This window comes from Saccoglossus kowalevskii, chromosome 7, assembly GCF_978046115.1.
Source record: "Saccoglossus kowalevskii chromosome 7, keSacKowa6.1, whole genome shotgun sequence".
Taxonomy (NCBI): Eukaryota; Metazoa; Hemichordata; class Enteropneusta; family Harrimaniidae; genus Saccoglossus; species Saccoglossus kowalevskii.
In genome coordinates this window covers 10,301,009-10,319,307 of record NC_140647.1, presented here as the reverse complement: position 1 = coordinate 10,319,307, position 18,299 = coordinate 10,301,009, and the positions used below count along the sequence as shown (strand labels likewise).

Sequence of the window (18,299 nt, the reverse complement as noted above, 5' to 3'; positions counted from 1 at the left end):
GTGCTTTTTAAATTTGTCTTCCTTCTTTTCTTATTAATTTTCAATGATTACATTGAAACTAAACTATTTCAATAAAACAACCAGTGCAAACACGATTGATTGTACCCACAATGTAATGTGACGTGTAATGTGGTAGATTGTATTCACTCATACTAACCACTACATCATATATTCAAAAAACGCTCTTATTTATTATCAAAAATGAATTACATTTGCTATTTATACAGTCGGATTTGTCTGACAATGTTAGTGATTAGATATCATGATCGACGCCTGTCCCATGGCAGTCGTACATACAAATCATTCTTAGATTTTTGGCATTTTCATTTTGATTGTGTATGTGTATTTGTTGTCACGTCACTTTTCGTGTTTTTTCGTGTGTGTATTGTATCCATTATCATCCATTCCAATGGATATTAAGGGATCGATCAAATATATATACATATACACGCTGATGTGGGACCTAGTTTGTGCCATGTCAGTTGTACATACACGCTGATCCGGGAACCAGCCTGTGCCATGTCAGCTGTACGTATACGCTGATATGGGTACCAGCCTGTGCCATGTCAGTTGTACATACACGCTGATCCGGGAACCAGCCTGTGCCATGTCAGCTGTACGTATACGCTGATATGGGAACCGGCCTGTGCCATTTCAGTTGTACGTATACGCTGGTATGGGAGCCAGCATGTGCCATTTCAGTTGTACGTATACGCTGATCCGGGAACCAGCCTGTGCCACGTCAGCTGTACGTATACGCTGATATGGGAACCAGCCTGTGCCATTTCAGTTGTATGTATACGCTGGGATGGGAGCCTGCCTGTGTCATTTCAATTATGCATACACGCTGATCCGGGAACCAGCCTGTGCCATGTCAGTTGTACGTATACGCTGGTATTGGAGCCAGCCTATGCCATGTCAGTTGTACGTATACGCTGGTATGGGAACCAGCCTGTGCCATTTCAGTTGTACGTATACGCTGGTATGGGAACCAGCCTGTGCCATTTCAGTTATACATACACGCTGATCTGGGAACAAGCCTGTGCCATGTCAGTTGTACGTATACGCTGATATGGAAACCAGCCTGTGCCATGTCAGTTATACATACACGCTGATCTGGGAACCAGCCTGTGCCATGTCAGTTATACATACACGCTGGTATGGGAACCAGCCTGTGCCATTTCAGTTATACATACACGCTGATCCGGGAACCAGCCTGTGCCATTTCAGTTATACATACACGCTGATCCGGGAACCAGCCTGTGCCATGTCAGTTGTACGTATACGTTGGTATTGGAGCCAGCCTGTACCATTTCAGTTATACATACACGCTGATCCAAGAACCAGCCTGTGCCATGTTAGTTGTACATACACGCTGATGTGGGAACCAGCCTGTGTCATTTCAATTATACATACACGCTGATCCGGGAACCAGCCTGTGCCATGTCAGTTGTACGTATACACTGGTATGGGAACCAGCCTGTGCCATTTCAGTTATACATATACGCTGATATGTGTATCAGCCTGTGCCAAGTCAGTTGTAAATACACGCTGATCTGGGAACAAACCTGTGCCATGTCAGTTGTACGTATACGCTGATATGGAAACCAGCCTGTGCCATGTCAGTTATACATACACGCTGATCTGGGAACAAGCCTGTGCCATGTCAGTTGTAAATACACGCTGATATGGGAACCAGCCTGTGCCATTTCAGTTATACATACATGCTGATCCCGGAACCAGCCTGCGCCATGTCAGTTGTACGTATACGCTGATATGGGAACCAGCCTGTGCCACGTTAGTTGTACGCATATGCTGATATGGGAACCAGCCTGTGTCATGTCAGTTGTACATATACGCTGATATGGGAACCAGCCTGTGCCATGTCTGTTGTACAAATACGCTGATACGGGAACCATCCTGTGCGAAGTCAGTTGAACAAATACGCTGATACGGGAACCAACCTGTGCCAAGTCAGTTGTACAAATACGCTGATACGGGAACAAGCCTGTGCCATGTCAGTTGTACGTATACGCTGATATGGAAACCAGCCTGTGCCATGTCAGTTATACATACACGCTGATCTGGGAACAAGCCTGTGCCATGTCAGTTGTACGTATACGCTGATATGGAAACCAGCCTGTGCCATGTCAGTTATACATACACGCTGATATAGGTCCCAGCCTGTGCCAAGTCAGTTGTAAATACACGCTGATATGGGAACCAGCATGTGCCATTTCAGTTATACATACATGCTGATCCGGGAACCAGCCTGCGCCATGTCAGTTGTACGTTCACGCTGATATGGGAACCAGCCTGTGCCATGTTAGTTGTACGTATACGCTGATATGGGAACCAGCCTGTGTCATGTCAGTTGTAATTATACGCTGATATGGGAACCAGCCTGTGCCATGTCTGTTTTACAAATACGCTGATACGGGATCATCCTGTGCCAAGTCAGTTGTACAAATACGCTGATACTGGAACCATCCTGTGCCAAGTCAGTTGTACAAATACGCTGATATGGGAACCAATCTGTGCCAAGTCAGTTGTACAAATATGCTGATACGGGAACCATCCTGTACCAAGTCAGTTGTACAAATACGCTGATACGGGAACCATCTTGTGCCATGTCAGTTGTACAAATACGCTAATACGGGAACCATCTTGTGCCATGTCAGTTGTACAAATACGCTAATACGGGAACCAGCCTGTGCCAAGTCAGTTGTACAAATACGCTGATACGGGAACCATTCTGTGCCAAGTCAGTTTTACAAATACGCTGATACGGGAACCATCCTGTGCCAAGTCAGTTGTACAAATACGCTGATACGGGAACCATCCTGTGCCATGTCAGTTGTACGTATACGCTGATACGGGAACCAGCCTGTGCCAAGTCTGTTGTACAAATACGCTGATACGGGAACCAGCCTGTGCCAAGTCAGTTGTACAAATACGCTGATACGGGAACCATTCTGTGCCAAGTCAGTTTTACAAATACGCTGATACGGGAACCATCCTGTGCCAAGTCAGTTGTACAAATACGCTGACACGGGAACCATCCTGTGCCATGTCAGTTGTACGTATACGCTGATACGGGAACCAGCCTGTGCCAAGTCAGTTGTACAAATGCGCTGATACGGGAACCAGCCTGTGCCAAGTCAGTTGTACAAATACGCTGATACGAAAACCATCATGTGCTAAGTCAGTTGTACAAATACGCTGATACGGGAACCATCCTGTGCCAAGTCAGTTGTACAAATATGTTGACACGGAACCAGCCTGCGCTATGTTCTACACCATATACATTTTTCGGCGCCACGGTCATCGTGCTGTGACGTACTAGTATTTAGTTGTTCTGACGTACGCTGCATTACGATGACATCAGTAGTGCCTTGAAGACGCTGGTCTCACAAAAATAAAATAACAGCTAAACTAAACTAAAACGACCTTACACCAATAATTCGTTAGTTTTCATATGAAATTTTATGTGACATAGTCCTCTGAATGAAGATAACAAATACAAATTGGTCTAAGCTTACTAAAATGCAAGATTCAATGTTTTTAATATGGTAATATTTTACCCAACAAAGCACGATATTTTGAGTTTGGCGACAACTATGACAATTTTGCACGAGGAAGGGAAGAGAGTCTGTCATATGTATGACAGGTTTGACACATACCTCTAACACACCAACAGATTATTCCGACATCTAATACGCCGACGCCAGCTCACATACCCGTAAAATTGGCGTTATTAAAAAAAAACTAATATTGGTGATTGTTAGACGAACAGACATTGAAGATATTGATTGTTGCCTAGTTACCCGAGTGCTCGTTTAAATAAATATTAACTGCAAAGCAATATGACGTAATTGTTTGCATCCGGAGAACGTGACATGCCATTAATGAAACTTAAGGTGCGAGAAAATGATAACATCTTACGAGAAGTTGATTCCATTCTCCTTTCACGTTAATACTGTCCGGTGTGCGCGTGCGCATAACTACAATTTCAAAAGGGTACCCAATACGCAACATTATACATACTATTTTCAATGCAGTTTGCGAGATGTATTTCAAGTATTACACATATAATATATATCTTTTATATATGTGTTGGGAATTGCTCTTTAGTAATTTAATAGTATTTGACCAATCACAACTTGTTTTGAATTAAGGATTGCCTATTGCCGTGGCGTATTTTACGCCTGTGTCTGCGTAGTTGTAACCTAAATTCAGAAGAAAAATATTAGAATGATGTTGAAGTTTAACAATTATAACACGCTGCATTATGACCAGAGTGACCACATGTCATTCACAGAAAGTATATCAGTACATGTTGGTTCTGCATCTTTTTGCGATATCACTTAAAATACAGTATAATGATTTCAAAATGACAGTTAAGTAGATTTTTCTTTTTGATATATATGCTGTCAGAAATAGCTATTTTTGTCTTGTTCAGATAATTTATAGATTAGATCTATGTATTGTGGTTTTATATATTCTAGACATTTATGGCATGTAGGACATTACATAATGCATACGAATGTATTCAGCAAAGAACATTGTAAATGCCCAGTACGAGTGTGGCAGTCAGAGTCGGTCAATAAAAACTGTCACTCAGTCAAGTTCATGAGTCAAGTGTTAGTCAACGTCAAACTAAGATAACTGCAATATAATTCAGTTCAGAGTCTCAGTGAGAGACAAGTTGTTGATTGACAACCTTTCGGTTAAACAGCGGTCACAGACAGTGATAGGTTAAGTTTCATTGCACTATTGGATTATCCGAGAGAAGCATGGTGTATCGCCCAATGACAAGGATATTCGTGTCCAATAGAAGATAAATACCGGTAGATGTCATGACGAGTGTTGAGTAATGGGTTTTAAAACTACCAAAAGTGAGCGAGCTACTGAGGTCTATTTCGTTGGGATAAGTGATCCGAAGAACCAGAGATGTCTGCAGTCTAAAAGACAGTCATTCGAAAACCAATCGCGCAGTACAACCGGACATTTGCAATCGTTGTACTCAATGACTGAAGCAAAACCATTTTGCACAGTATTCGCGTGGTTACGATTTCCATTTGAGGGGATATTAGGACGAATGTATTGATCGTAGTTACAGATAGTTACACGCTGCCATCGTTTAATAAACGCAACTAATGCATATGACGTAATGGTATATCTGTACGTCATATCCGATATATACTGCACTGCACAGACTAACCAAATCACACTGGTAAACGAGTATGAACATACATGTGCTGATATGTGATACTAGATAATTAATAGTACTGGGGTAATATCAATTATCAAGACGATGGTGTGTTAAATTACGAAGCAAATGCTGCCACGTGAAAGGTTGTGCTCAAACACAGGAACATGTTTAGGTTAAAGATGGATGGATGCGTATATGAATATATCAGTGCTTCTGAATTTCAGTTTTCAGGGTATTCTCATTTGTAGAATAAAGGTAGGATTACATTGAACAGGTGACGATACATATATCACCAGCGCACTGAATGTCCTAATACCTGGATTATGTGACTAACACCACATATCTCGAATCTGCACTGAATGCCCAAATATCCGAGCCATGTGTGACGGACTTCATGTATATCACTTATCCACTGAACATTTCCATTTAAACCAAGAAATCCAATTAATTAGGAAAGTCCACCATCTCTCTTAGACAAAATATAAATATAAACACAATAAATCGCATAAAGCATCTTTAATAAAGTTGTATTCCCGATTTGCAAATCTTCGAGGTACTAAAATGCTGAGATTGCAGATGGGTAATGACAAATTAACTGCAGAGTATGAAGCTGTAAACACTACACACTCAATGAGTTAGGGGCATTGTTTGTCCTTGAAGGACATTTAATTTGTAGTTTGTCTAAGAGATGATATACAGACATGTTATGTTCTTAGCTTGTCCCGGGTGGGATATTCCAGATATTTGCAACGTGGCAAAGCAACTTCAACGTATACTCACCATAGCTTTGCCTCGCTTGTGTATGTTTATTGAAGTGTTCATTAACATACACTCACTATAGAAATATCCCACCAATGTGTTCATTAACATACACTCACTATAGAAATATCCAACCAATGTGTTCATTAACATACACTCACTATAGAAATATCCCACCAATGTGTTCATTAACATACACTCACTATAGAAATATCCAACCAATGTGTTCATTAACATACACTCACTATAGATATATCACACCAATGTGTTCGTTAACATTCACTCACTATAGATATATCCCACCAATGTGTTCATTAACATACACTCACTATAGAAATATCCCACCAATGTGTTCGTTAACATACACTCACTATAGAAATATCCCACCAATGTGTTCATTAACGTACACTTACTATAGATATATTCCACCAATGTATTCATGAACGTACACTCACTATAGATATATCCAACCAATGTGTTCATTAACAAACACTCACTATAGATATATCCCACCAATGTGTTCATTAACATACACTCACTATAGATATATCCCACCAATGTGTTCATTAACATACACTCACTATAGATATATCCCACCAATGTGTTCATTAACATACACTCACTATAGAAATATCCCACCAATGTGTTCATTAACATACACTCACTATAGAAATATCCCACCAATGTGTTCATTAACATACACTCACTATAGAAATATCCCACCAATGTGTTCATTAACATACACTCACTATAGAAATATCCCACCAATGTGTCCATTAACGTACACTCACTATAGATATATCCCACTAATGTATTCATGAACGTACACTCACTATAGATATATCCCACCAATGTGTTCATTAACATACACTCACTATAGATATATCCCACCAATGTGTTCATTAACATACACTCACTATATATATATATATATATATATATATATCCAACCAATGTGTTCATTATCATACACTCACTATAGATATATCACACCAATGTGTTCGTTAACATTCACTCACTATAGATATATCCCACCAATGTGTTCATTAACATACACTCACTATAGAAATATCCCACCAATGTGTTCGTTAACATACACTCACTATAGAAATATCCCACCAATGTGTTCATTAACGTACACTTACTATAGATATATCCCACCAATGTATTCATGAACGTACACTCACTATAGATATATCCCACCAATGTGTTCATTAACATACACTCACTATAGATATATCCCACCAATGTGTTCATTAACATACACTCACTATAGAAATATCCCACCAATGTGTTCATTAACATACACTCACTATAGAAATATCCCACCAATGTGTTCATTAACATACACTCACTATAGAAATATCCCACCAATGTGTCCATTAACGTACACTCACTATAGATATATCCCACTAATGTATTCATGAACGTACACTCACTATAGATATATCCCACCAATGTGTTCATTAACATACACTCACTATAGATATATCCCACCAATGTGTTCATTAACATACACTCACTATATATATATATATATATATATATATATCCAACCAATGTGTTCATTATCATACACTCACTATAGATATATCACACCAATGTGTTCGTTAACATTCACTCACTATAGATATATCCCACCAATGTGTTCATTAACATACACTCACTATATATATATATATATATATATATATCCAACCAATGTGTTCATTATCATACACTCACTATAGATATATCACACCAATGTGTTCGTTAACATTCACTCACTATAGATATATCCCACCAATGTGTTCATTAACATACACTCACTATAGAAATATCCCACCAATGTGTTCGTTAACATACACTCACTATAGAAATATCCCACCAATGTGTTCATTAACGTACACTTACTATAGATATATCCCACCAATGTATTCATGAACGTACACTCACTATAGATATATCCCACCAATGTGTTCATTAACATACACTCACTATAGATATATCCCACCAATGTGTTCATTAACATACACTCACTATAGAAATATCCCACCAATGTGTTCATTAACATACACTCACTATAGAAATATCCCACCAATGTGTTCATTAACATACACTCACTATAGAAATATCACACCAATGTGTTCGTTAACATTCACTCACTATAGATATATCCCACCAATGTGTTCATTAACATACACTCACTATAGAAATATCCCACCAATGTGTTCGTTAACATACACTCACTATAGAAATATCCCACCAATGTGTTCATTAACGTACACTTACTATAGATATATCCCACCAATGTATTCATGAACGTACACTCACTATAGATATATCCAACCAATGTGTTCATTAACAAACACTCACTATAGATATATCCCACCAATGTGTTCATTAACATACACTCACTATAGATATATCCCACCAATGTGTTCATTAACATACACTCACTATAGATATATCCCACCAATGTGTTCATTAACATACACTCACTATAGAAATATCCCACCAATGTGTTCATTAACATACACTCACTATAGAAATATCCCACCAATGTGTTCATTAACATACACTCACTATAGAAATATCCCACCAATGTGTTCATTAACATACACTCACTATAGAAATATCCCACCAATGTGTCCATTAACGTACACTCACTATAGATATATCCCACTAATGTATTCATGAACGTACACTCACTATAGATATATCCCACCAATGTGTTCATTAACATACACTCACTATAGATATATCCCACCAATGTGTTCATTAACATACACTCACTATATATATATATATATATATATATATATATATATATATATATATCCAACCAATGTGTTCATTATCATACACTCACTATAGATATATCACACCAATGTGTTCGTTAACATTCACTCACTATAGATATATCCCACCAATGTGTTCATTAACATACACTCACTATAGAAATATCCCACCAATGTGTTCATTAACGTACACTTACTATAGATATATCCCACCAATGTATTCATGAACGTACACTCACTATAGATATATCCCACCAATGTGTTCATTAACATACACTCACTATAGATATATCCCACCAATGTGTTCATTAACATACACTCACTATAGAAATATCCCACCAATGTGTTCATTAACATACACTCACTATAGAAATATCCCACCAATGTGTTCATTAACATACACTCACTATAGAAATATCCCACCAATGTGTTCATTAACATACACTCACTATAGAAATATCCCACCAATGTGTTCATTAACATACACTCACTATAGAAATATCCCACCAATGTGTTCATTAACATACACTCACTATAGATATATCCCACCAATGTGTTCATTAACGTACACTCACTATAGATATATCCAACCAATGTGTTCATTAACATACACTCACTATAGATATATCCAACCAATGTGTTCATTAACATACACTCACTATAGAAATATCCCACCAATGTGTTCATTAACATACACTCACTATAGATATATCCAACCTATGTGTTCATTACATACACTCACTATAGATATATCCAACCAATGTGTTCATTAACATACACTCACTATAGATATATCCAACCAATGTGCTTATTATTATTGCTGGCAACAAAATGTCATTACGAATAAAGTTTCTATTAAGCCGCAAAAAATAGTCAAATTGGATCCCATCCAAAAGATTTGCGCGTATATTTTAGCTGTCTCTAATTATATAGACAATATCCTACTGTCTATAGACTTCTTGTATAAACTGTATTTAACCATATGTAGAAGTATAACATGTTTTCGACTGTATATAAATATATAAGTCACAGACAACTGGTTATTGCTGTATTCAACAGTTTATATAGACCACAAAAACACTTTATGTCATTGGAACCTACTTAAATTCTGTTCATGTTTAAATACGTATAACTTATAACCTTTTTTTTTTAAATATTGTGATATTTGCGTGACATGGGAAAGAATGCTATAATGCGAAAGAAGAGCAACCAATACTGTATATCGTACAGTATCCTCAGAACTCTGTACGGTGACGTCACACTTTTATTTCATTTTTAAAGTCTCAAATGAAAATGAAAAATATATATATATAAACATTTAATATTTGAGTAGCGTTGTACATTAAGTTCTTAAGTCGCTGAATCAAACCTCGAGTACAAACGTGAGAAATTGATGAATTATTATTCAACGATTTGTTTAATATGCTATACGCACGTTACTATAATTCACTGGCAATGGGCAATTGCAAGTCAGTAATAGTAATTAGTCACCAAGGAGATAAATTTCACCGCGATTTAATACAACTCTATCCTACTAATATGGTGCCATTAATGCAATGTGGTATCAGCTTTTAGACTCCCTGATGAAGCAATGCAATCCCAAAATGAACGCAAACAACAATCATCTTTCATTCACGACTGCCAGCATGAATGTTAATGACGTTAATTGTTGGACTAGTTCATTTGAAATGGAATTTCTAAAATGTTAATTAGGAACTGCGATAATTAATGAATATCTGGTAACGTACTCGATCAAGGACACGTACTGATCGAATTACAATTAGTGTTACAAGAGGCCACACACATTTGCAGGTGGTTTACCGAAATTGTGCAGTTTTCGGTAAAAAGAAATGGATTTTAATCCTGCTAAACTTGTAATAGGTTACCAATGTGTACCGATGAATGTTATACTGTGTTCTGTGGCAACATATTGAACCGTCACGGCGACACCCAGCTGGGGTACCTCGAGCTTTGATCGGTGTTGCTCATTGCAAGAAACGAGAAGATGTATAAATGCAACAACCGCATTCCCATAAATTACAACATGTGGTCAACGGTAAAGGCACTCCTGCTATGATAGCAACAACCATCTGTACTATGTTATAAATTCAAACTCATCACAATGCGTATTATTGATTTAGTCAATACAATAATACCAAGGCCATTTTGACTGACTTCTAATTTACATCACAATATCCGACGAGTAGCCGTCTGTATTTACCGAATATGTAGGCTGAAAGTCATTTCAATATTATCTCATCTAACATAACGTTTCCGGAGGATAGAATCGTCCCAATTGGTGTGATATTAAAACTCCGGTAAAGGACGAGAGTTAGGAAGTTTCCAAGGCGCTTTTCACCGTCGCGTGAAGGCAGAACAAGGGTAAACTAAAATTTTAACCTAGTTGAAAAAAATGTTGAATAAGTTCGATCGTCAGAACAATTCCAACAAAGGCGAGTCAAATAATTGGAAATTATATACAACGTAACGAACAAATAGACGTTACTGCGAGTCATTGAGAATAAAATGAAAACATTTAAGTAAGAGTGACACATCATCACTAATCGCGCTTAGTACTTCCCTTATGACGGGGTGTTTTAGTCCATTAGTAGATAGTCACGTGATACCCCATCTATGTCAATTTATATTAGGAATTACCCATTATTGTCTAATGTATCTAAATGAATGGAATAATAAAACATTTAAATAAGTAATAAGGCGCTTAAAATGAAAACATAATTAAAATTACGTTGACAACACTTGAGTAATTCACATGATAAGAAGGTCCTGAAGCGGAGAGAATAAATAGAAATGATCAATTGGCTCAGTTTTCAAGTTATAATGATGGCCTGTATTCTGTCCTTATAGCGCCGCAGTCGTTTACACGCGTTGTCACTTGACGCTTATGGCTCGTTAATTTTAAGAATTGTGCAGCAATATTTGTACGTACGAGTCCCCTCAAGGTCGATTGGCAACGTGCCAACTTACCGACTTACTACTACCGCCAGTGTCATATCTGCGACAGTGCCGTTACGTTGTATTAGTCGATACACAATTTAACAAGTTGTTTAATACATGGATACAAAGTGTGTACTTCTAATAATCGACTTACAACCACGTAATCAAAACGGTTGGACTAGAAATAAATCATACATATAATCTGCTGTGGTTTTTATTACAGCAGTACACTCAATTTATTATACTATAATAATTCATTTTCATTACAATCGTCCTATTGCTACAGTAGTCACTACAATATACGTTAAACACTCATACAATGACATAAGTTACATTTCGTGACAATATGATAACCACAACACATATTTCATTATATACCTGGGGAAGTTTACTGGCTCAAAGGACTTTACAAGATTACACATTATTTTGGTATTATCAGTTCGGGATAAGAAGACAAATTTTGCATAAGGAAATCAGCAGTAATTGATGGGTATATAATCAATTTCGTCATAATACTGTGGAAACATATGATACAATAATGGTATACGTTTTTGACACTATTTTACTTGCGTGGAAAATATAGACCATGTCCCACATTCAATATCACAATTTTAACTAACAACATTTCGAAATCGAAAGTTGTTCAGCTCGGAAAAATACTTCAGTGCTGGCGTAACGCTGTGTAGTTAAATTAAAATAAATAAAATCCATGTTTCCATGGCGATGAATGACTATTTCCTCCCCAGAACTGATTGGTACAATCTCTACACTAACATATCAAGAAAAATAGGTTCGTAAAACAAATCTCCTTATATTGTAGCACTTTTGTGAATAAATAGATGTATATTAAAATCACATTTATTCGGGTATTTTTTAAAAAAATAGGAAATTAGGATGACGTGCGTTATCAGTTCTCTAATACCTGAATTAGTATTGCACATGCCCGCTCACGTGACGATGGTTTTAATCACTTTGCTACCGACAACATATAAAGCTCGGTGACATTTTATTGAGATTAATGTTTCGCTCGGTTTTCCAATCTAAATATTATTGCTTATCAACTACGTCTGAAAAAATACCACTCCGACTTAGTCCCTGACATTTAAATTCAACACTGGGAAACATGTGATTAAAAAAAAAAGTCGATCTTGGTATATCGACTGTAGCGTATAAAAGGATTCTAAATCGCACATCGGTACCACCATGTTGTTCAATCTCGGTGACCGCGGTTAGTTTGCTTTTAGCTGTGAGGGAATTCGAGAACACTGCATTGTGATAATTCCCGCCGAATTCCAAAAACATTGTTGTGGAGTTTTTGTCATAATACAGTGAAAAAATATAATATGCTGTTTAATTGGATATTTAATTTATTAAATAAATAATGGAGAGAATAACAAGCGAAACGAAACAAATAAAAAAAATCTATTATTATTTAAAATTTTGAAGTTCGCAGATCCAAATCTCAGCCTCGATGGGGATACCCATGTTATTTATTCGTGAGTAGTAAGAAAGAAAAAAATGACCTTTTGAAGACGACACTAATGTGGTCTTTTAAATAAACAACTGAAATACGACAAGTATTAATCAGCGGGATACATAGCTTAAACTAGACTCTGCTGAAATAAATTACCCCGGGATATTTGTTGTATTGTTGTATTTTTTTTGAAAAGTATTAATCGTATTTGCAATGTGTTTGCTGTAGCGGGACGTCCCCAGTATCTTTGAGGTACCAAGGCAAGCACCCGGGATCGTAACACATTAGTAGTTTAACGGTTAGTTCTTCTGTACAGAGTACACCGACCGTCTCACTTCTAGTAATTAATTCACTTTATTCAGAACTGTTACAATGAGTTTCTTGAATGTTCGTAATATGATAGGTAATTTTAGCCACATTAAGTTAATATAGTGTCTGATTTACATTTAGCGAGTGATGGCAGTACATTTTATAGGAGTAAGCCCCGTATGTAAGGAAAAAATAAGACACCACCGCGACGTCGCCCGGAAAACACCCCGATCGATATGTTGCGGATTGTTATGTTCTTAACGATTGCGACAATGAGTAAATTGTACAAGAAAAAAAAGCTTATTGCAAGGGTCACAAAATTCCTATCCTTGATTTTTGTTGAAATTGAAATTACGATTCATTGAATATTTCATTGATTCATTGAATCTGAGCACCGAGCATATCCGACAGATAATGAAAATCTCCCACGTTTATTTGCGTAGAAAATTGATGATGATCTTCAAATGACCGTGATGCTAAACGATCTTGGTGTTTTGTGTTGTTAATTAGCTTACTTCGATTAGTAATTAAACTGCCTTACCTTAGTGTCATAGAACTTCATTTTTAATCGGCACCCGCTCAGAACGTCACTGTCATTGTTGATATGTCGAAGAGCCAAGTTGATGGCTGGTTCCACGCCCCTGGTGACGCCACTCTCGGGCCCGTCTGACGTGAACGGGAACATAGCAGCGATATACAAGTCCACAACCGAGTCGGTATTGTTCTCAGGCAACGCAACTGAAACCGTCTTTGTCGGTAACGGCCATGAGAACTGCAGTGCCAGTAACAACATGGGAAGAGAACTACAGTGGAGCATCATCACGGAGTCACAGTTGAAACCCCGGAACCAGCCGCTTTGGACGAGACACAGAGTGGACTGAACCGTCCAGGCACGTGTATATACAAACAACTGTAGCGAACGAAGTTCCACGCTTAGCAGTACTTGTTTCCACTGTCGACTCCAAGTGCCTCTTAATTGGTGCTTATCGTACGTTTCATCGGTGACCTAGGAAAGAAAAATAAACCGCCGGTTTAAATAATAAAACTGCGTGAATTCCCAAAGGATTGTGGGTAGATGATGGTTCTGCACGAGAAATTTGCTTTAGTACAGCAGAGTGTACAGTATAAACAGATATTGCTGGTGTCATGAGTAGCATCATTTATATCTATGACGATATTAGTTCAGTCAGTCAGACACTTTTATCGAATTATCACCCAAAGTTAAAGTACTTTGATTACCACTGGGGGCGCGCTTCTCGAGGGACAGCCCATTCGAGTACTAGTATTGTATTCAAAACAATTAGCATATATAAATTAGTACCATTTTATTGTCTTAGTCTAGTGATCAGATTATTACTACAAATCCACAGCAATGTATGTTAGATTGATACATAAGAATGCACGGGGTTTATTGATCTTTATTCAAAGTTGGGGCTTCACAAAAGTGATTTACCCGTTTATGCCAATGATGTCTGCTAATATTATAGAAATATACAATTTCTATGGAAACAAATTCACTGATTAACCCCCGTTCGGACGCACTGTGTGTGCGTGCGTTCGTGCGTTCGTGCGTGCGTGCGTGCGTCCGAACCTACATTCAAACTTCACAATACATCATACATACTATTATATATATGCATATCATTTTGTTGTATCTGATTTAAATGGCCGAATGGCTGCCATTTTTCAAATGAAATCAAGCATTTCTGGCTTTTCGGAACCGGTTCTCGGGTGTTTTGCAGATGGATTTTGTTGAAACTTGGTACATACATTTGCACATTGTGTTTTTCAGATCGGATTCAAAACGGCCGACCGGTGGCCTATTTGTTTTAATCAATGCGGTTCTAGTTTCATATCTCTGACATGATTTGACTGATTTTGTTTAAATGTTATATATTCATTATACATCATGTAATAGATTTACAGATGTATTGGTTTGATCATCCGAATCAAAATGACCAAATGGTGGCCATTTTCTGCTAAAAATCATCACAAATTAACTGAAGCACTTCTGGCATTCAGGAACCGGGTTTTGGTTGTTTATGGATGGATTTCGTCCAACCTTGTTACATAAATTTGACATTATTGGTTCTTGATGCACGTCGTTTTGTTTTTCAGATCGGATTCAGAATGGCTGACTGGCGACCATTTTGTTTTAATGAATGCCATAGCTCAGACGTGCTTTGACTGATTATGTTTACATATCCATTATACATCTTGTCATACAGTAGTATTCAAAATGGCCGACTGGTGGCCACTTAGTTTTAATTATTGCTGTTCCAGAGCAATATCTCTCAATATGGACAAGTACTCTTTTGATGATCATATACAAGATGACTGAATGTCAACCACTTTAATATTAAAAAATCATCATAATCAAGCATTAGCTCCTGGATCCATATCTCTCACATGTTTATATTCCAACAATATTACTATAAACAAAACTATATAACAAAACTATTGAGAACTAACTGGGGCTGTATAACGCATTGATTTTTTGCTTTGCTTCAAATTTTGGAAAAATATCACTTCCAATGCAAAATTAATATATTCATATTAAAGATTGTATTCGTTGTTTTTAATTAGGGATAAGACGCAATTTGCTTTTGAATTATTAAAATCCGGAACAATTTGAAAAACAACGAAACAGAGTCACTGGGCATTGCAAATATGGCTTCAGTTCTTGGACGGTCAATTTAATTTCAAACTAATCGCCACAGGAGCGATATTCAGGAGATAAGGTTTTCTAAGATCAATGTATCGAAGCGGGCATTGTTTGATGGTTATAATAATTTTAGCTACAATGAGACAATATTCATATTCAGAGACAAACGTTCTCACATTATAATGAAAAAAAAAACGACGAGAATATATTCGCTGTCAAAGTTAAAAAAGAATAAATGTAGCCATGTTTTCCGAACAAGTGGAATTTGAGTCAGGAGCTTCTCTTACGCCGCTTTCGAACCTAACCAAGTGCCATATGTATTTCAATAAAGTTATAAACAGTTGAGACCCATTTGTACTGACGTCCTTCATGATTGGTTAGACGATTGTCCAGTTAGGCTGCCCTCTATTCAACAAAACGCGTATACAACTTCCCCTTTTTCTGCTGATAGACGATACCTTCATAAATCTTAGCGAATTGGCGCACATTTAGCTATATTTGAAAGAAAAGTAAGACGTGATTTACAGGAAAATACGTACACTCTGCTTTAGTCCACATACGCTCATGGGCACGATGAATTCTGTTGATGTAATAGTGCTCGATGGTATTGATTGGACGATATATGCGTTGTACACGTAATCAAGTGAATGTATCCATCAGCAGTGTAGTGACGTCAAATACATACTCGTTCTGATTGGTCAAATGGTGTTCAACGTTGGTGGTAGCTTAACGGAATCGTAAACATGGACCAGTATGTGGAAATGATGTAACTAGTACACCATTATTATTGTTATTATTATTATTATTATTATTATTATTATTATTATTATTATTATTATTATTATTATTATTATTATTATTATTATTATTATTATTATTATTATTATTATGGTCTAATTTGGATAGTTTATTTCGGAGCCCCAAAGTAAAATATCGATAAAATCTAACAATGTGTAAATAAAATCACCATAACAACAATAATTACAGACGCGATGAAGGTTGACAAATTTGTACTATACTTCATAATATAGATCTATAAAACAATCCATAGCATCTAATAGAGGGGTTTCATAACCAGAGTTCATGAAATTTACGAACTTAGCGATGTGAACGAGGTTTTCAATTTGTTTTTGTCTGGTGATTCATCGCGTGAAAGAAAGCTACCGCGAAGTGAGGACACATACCTGTGTACCGATTTGAGAATGTATATGCATTGCCATTATCGCCTCCCACTTCACATAGTGCCGACAAATAAAGAGCTCCCGCCGCCCGACCCGTCACTATTCAAGTCGTTGCGTATCGATTTATCGGGTCTAACTAAATTATTCAAGTTCTTTGATGCAAACTGCCGCCTCTTTTCATCAATTACTCCGATTGCTGTATGATCAATCACTTAGACAATCGAAATGACGTATTCTATCACACTAACGACAGATCGATATTTCGATTCATAGCAGAGCTAAACGGTCTGAAAACGTTTTTGTTGTTGCCATCTAACGGTTTGGCCGACTTTAAAATTAAGTAAAAGAAAACAAATTATTGATCGAAAAAAATCGGCTGTATCAAGCAAGGAAAAGAGTAAAGTTGACTATGAAATACTGTCTAGAAGAAAATATTTCCAACTTACCAATTTACAGTCGCCAATATCAGCGTCACACAACGATAATTTGCCTTGGAATTAGGTACGAGAAAATAACCCACTACATTCACGATATAACCATATGCCTCAAAGCACGGTGCTAAAATGAAAACAGTGGTAAGCTTATAAATATGTTTATAAATAGATATGCAGGTACACATCTATTAACAACACGATTTACTTAAATGTCGCAGAGTAGTTGAATTTTTAACAATGTTGTCACTATTTTTAATTTTCACCTGTCTGTGCATTTGTGTTGATGGAGTTTTACCCGATTCGAGTTTTGCCCCAATTTAGCAACTACAGACAGCTAAGCAGTTATAAAAAACAGTGCAGTTGACTATGATATTATAGACTTATTGATAACTCACTAAATTAAAAGGCGAGTTTATAACAATTTTTTCAGCATTATCTAGATTATTTTTTATTTTAACATTATTTTGTCCAAAAATTTAGTTCTAGGTACTGTAAAAAAACAGCAAAAAAACGGAACATCAAAA

At 36.9% G+C, this 18,299-nt stretch overlaps 1 protein-coding gene across 2 annotated transcripts in view; it reads right to left on the bottom strand.

Annotated features, from left to right (window-relative positions):
- The window catches only part of LOC102809107 (gamma-aminobutyric acid type B receptor subunit 2-like), a 52,687-nt gene extending 34,797 nt beyond the window's left edge, over positions 1-17,890 (bottom strand). For both annotated transcript variants that reach the window (XM_085501059.1, XM_085501058.1), the window contains exons 1-2: positions 17,788-17,890; positions 14,037-14,501 (exon numbers count right to left, since the gene is read on the bottom strand). In XM_085501059.1, coding sequence (XP_085357185.1) covers positions 14,037-14,315 — 279 coding nt within the window. In that variant the 5' untranslated portion in view covers positions 14,316-14,501; positions 17,788-17,890. The remainder of the gene's footprint in view (positions 1-14,036; positions 14,502-17,787) is intronic.
- Between the last annotated feature and the right edge of the window lie 409 nt (positions 17,891-18,299).